General features: G+C 34.1%; 1 protein-coding gene across 1 annotated transcript; it reads right to left on the reverse strand.

Moving 5' to 3' along the window:
* Positions 1-1,725: 1,725 nt before the first annotated feature.
* On the reverse strand, positions 1,726-3,247 carry LOC107946404 (transcription factor MYB122-like). The gene is given in 3 exon segments (NM_001327509.1): positions 1,726-2,566; positions 2,892-3,021; positions 3,115-3,247. Coding segments are annotated over 3 exon segments (1,104 nt in total).
* Between the last annotated feature and the right edge of the window lie 751 nt (positions 3,248-3,998).

Raw genomic sequence — 3,998 nt, forward strand, 5'->3', positions numbered from 1 at the left:
TCTTGCCATCAGAAATCATCTTTTCAAACTACCAACATCTTAACCAAATCTCATATCTAGCTGATTTTGTGAAAATTTATTTTAATTTGTTTTATTAAGTCTGAATAAATTAGAATTGATTGAGGTTTACTTAATTCTTTATATGAAAAACCTTATTCAACTTTGAAAAAAATTGTTGATGATAGCAACTGAGCTGCTGAAACTTGTCTATTTTAATTGGCGTACGTCTTTTGATTTTATACAACAAATTCTATGGTTAATTGAAGGAAGAAAGTGATTTAGCATGATTATCTTTCCTTATTTCAAACATACGATCAAGAAGTTCTTCAAATTATAAAAGTTCAATTGCCATCACACTAATTTGATCTGTGAAGATCGTATTTGCTTACAATTCAGAAACTTATTCAAGTGCGAATAAGCTATTTATCAATGGATTACTCTTTATAAAGATTTTAATTATTATAATTGTAGGTGAAAGAAGTTATAATGAAAAGCTTGAGCTTAAATCATTTTTTGTACACCATAATACTTCTTTTTTTTTACAATCGAGGTTTAAATTCACACTATTATCGACCACAATTTGAAATTTACAATTAATTTTACTTTATTTCAAAAATTATAATAATATTATAAGAATTAAATTGATTTATTAATGATGAAAAAATTAATGTAATGCAATTCGTACAGTAAAGAGAGTTAAAAGCTACTTTTAGAAGAAAATGTGATATTTTAAAGGAAAATTATAAAGTTGGGTATAGCAACGAAATTAGCAAGGGTGCAATATATATTCGAAATCTTGATAGCAGTGTCAAATCCAAGCAGCTGAAATATTCTATATATGGAACTGATGAATATAAATCCGATTTAACCTAATTCTTTAAATTTAAGTGCATGGTAGGTAATGGAATAGGGATTACATATAATTGCGATATAATTATGTACTGTACACTTTCATTTGAGAAGAATTAAATTTGATTTATATTATCATCAGTCTCTGATGAAATCTGCTATAAGAGGACAATAAATCTTTAATCAACCTCTCACCTAATTATTTTATCAAAAAGAATCAATTTTCATTTTCTACTTGTTATCTTTCACGAGACCTAAGGTGAACGCTGTGTTTTGTCCCATCAATTAACTCATTTTCAGCAGATAAGACTGTCGATTATACTATATGGAATCAATAGATGTTGTATGATGCTTTCAATCATATTATAAATATTTGAAAAAAAAACCATAAAATTTGAGAGATGTTTAAAGTAATTGAGCCTCCTTGTTAATCAAAAATTAATTCGAAGGTTTCCCGTACCATTGGGATATTATATTATATGGAGGCACTTATGAGTTTAATATTATTTTATACTTGGGAGTTAGGACTGGAGATGTCTTTTATATTTTTATCCAAATGTTTTATATTTAAAATAATAATAATAAGTTGATTGAGGTTTAATTCGATTAATATGAGTATTTTTGTCAATTCAGAAGAATATAGGTTCGAGTGCGTTAAAACGCATTATTCTCTTATTCATAAGTTGTGAAGAGGTTATGCCTAGTTCTAACATTTTTGTATCAAAAATGCCTATGGGTCATTCTAAGTATTGTTTTAAAACTAATCTATAATATGATTGTTCAAAATAATTAAATAATTAAAAATAATAAAAGAATTTTCTTTTACTTCAAAAATTTATATGTATTTTTATTTATATCGAATCTTAACAATTAATCTCAAAAGACAGAAGAACCAGATGGGGAAGCATTCGCAAAATTAAGGATGTTGTTCCAGTAATTCTTGTTTTCTTCGAAACTACTAGCATTACTTGTTCCAACATTAAAGTTTTGTCTAGGCTCCATTGACAAACTCTTCTGATGATCCCCAGAATCACAAACCATTAACGTGTCCGAATACCCTTCCATCATATTTTCCGCCCTGTATGAGCCTTGAAACCATACATCTTCTGAGGAGAAATCCAATATGTCATGCAACCCCATTGAGTTATCCAATCTTTCCTGTAACTCAGCAACTTGGCTCGATTTCTCCACACATTCCCAATTATTTCCGCAACAGCTGTTATTTGAGTTCCCCACAAAGCTGTCAATGAATCCGACAGATGAGATTGGTAACCTGTTTTCCGTGAAGCTCGACGTCGATGTTGGAGATTGGAGGTTGTCAGTGTTGAAAGTGAACAATCCAGTGACTACACGTTGCCAAGCTTTGAGTACATCGAGGCATTGCGGTTTAGTAGCATGAGCCAAACCAACATCAATTTTGTTTACCAGTGGAGGAGCCGATGAAGACGTGAACCTAAATTGGTTTTGCGGAGGGTTTGAAACTCGTTTCGACTCTCTCACCAATCTAGCTTCAGCTTCTAACCGAGCACTCTCCCATTGAGCCATGTGGCTAAGGTTAGCGACATCCTTGGGAGTTGAACCGAGGGTATCGGTTTTAGGCCTGTGAGTTGCAGGGTCGATCCCTATCTTGGTCAATCTTTTCTTCAACTGTGTATTCCAGTAGTTCTTGATCTCATTGTCTGTTCTTTTTGGCAAATGAGCCGCAATAGCCGACCACCTATGCATATATTTATTACACATAAATTTATTAATCCAATTAGACAAATAAACCCAAGCTAGATAATAGGTTCCGAATACAACTGTTAGTTAACAATTCATGATCATTGGTATTGACTAATAGTTGGGGTGGTACTGGTCGATATTATGCTGTCATTTACTATCTCAACTAAAAGAAACGATATATGGTCCTTATTGTACTATTGCCATCACCTAAGAGAGATTATATAAGATGAAGAGAAGCATGCCACTTTATCGGTTGTCGTATATACAAAAGAGTGAAAGAAATAAATAAATAATAAGTTAGGATTTTAAAGCAAAATCACCTGTTTCCAAGAAGGGCATGGAGTTGAATGATGGTTCGTTCTTCCTGCGAACTGAACTTTCCTCTTTTGATATCTGGTCTTAAGTAGTTAATCCACCTAAGTCTACAACTCTTGCCACATCTTTGAAGTCCTATATCAAAATCAAAACCAAACATCAAATAAAGTTTGATTTGTCATAATTAGAAAGGCTAGGCAATCTAAGAAGAGATGTGGAAATAATGACCAGCTTTTGCGGGCAAGCCGCGCCAGCTTCCACCGCCGTGTTCTTGAATATAAGACAGGAGTTTTTGGTCTTCTTCTGGAGTCCATGGCCCTTTCTTCAACACCACCTTGTCGCTACATGGAGACTGCTGCATGTTCTTTGAAGTCAAGCCAGGCCGAATCCTCAATGAATTTTGTTCCTTAATTTGAAAACAGACAATGATAAATAGATGATAGAGAGAGATATTATACGCAGTTGAAAGCAACGAAAATGTGGGTAGAATTGGTTAATTTAAAGTAGATATATAAGTGCGTTTTATAGGCTTACAGTCTAATAAATATTACTTAAGCCTATATGACCATTATACCCTTCTTTAAGAATTTAATTTTCTTTTCTAACACTATGTTTTAGAGGTGCTCATGGGCCGGGCCGGGTTCGGGCCAGGCCGGGCCGGGTTTGGGCCAGGCCGGGCTGGGTTTGGGCCGGGCCCATAAAAAATTTGGCCCGAGTCCTAGGCCCGGCCCCGGCCCGGCCCAAAATATGGGCCTAAAATTTTGCCCAGGCCCGGCCCGGGAAAAAAGCATAAGCCCAGGCCTGGCCCGACTCGGCCCATTTTTTAATAAATACCAAAAATTTATTTTAAAAATTAAAAAAAGTATTTTAAAAAAAATTTAAAATTAAAAAATAATAAAAAAGTATTTTAAAAATATTTTAAAATTAAAAAAATTTTAAAAAATAAATATATTTATTATATCGGGCCGGGCCGGGCTCAGGCAAAAAAAGTGGTGCCCGAGCCCATATTTCGGGCCTATATTTTTATCCAAACCCTTCCATATTTCGGGCGGGCTGTTGGGCCGGGCCGAGCCGCCCAACCCATAAACACCTCTACTATGTGTGAATTAAAG

The sequence above is a fragment of the Gossypium hirsutum genome, chromosome D12, assembly GCF_007990345.1.
Source record: "Gossypium hirsutum isolate 1008001.06 chromosome D12, Gossypium_hirsutum_v2.1, whole genome shotgun sequence".
Lineage (NCBI taxonomy): Eukaryota > Viridiplantae > Streptophyta > Magnoliopsida > Malvales > Malvaceae > Gossypium > Gossypium hirsutum.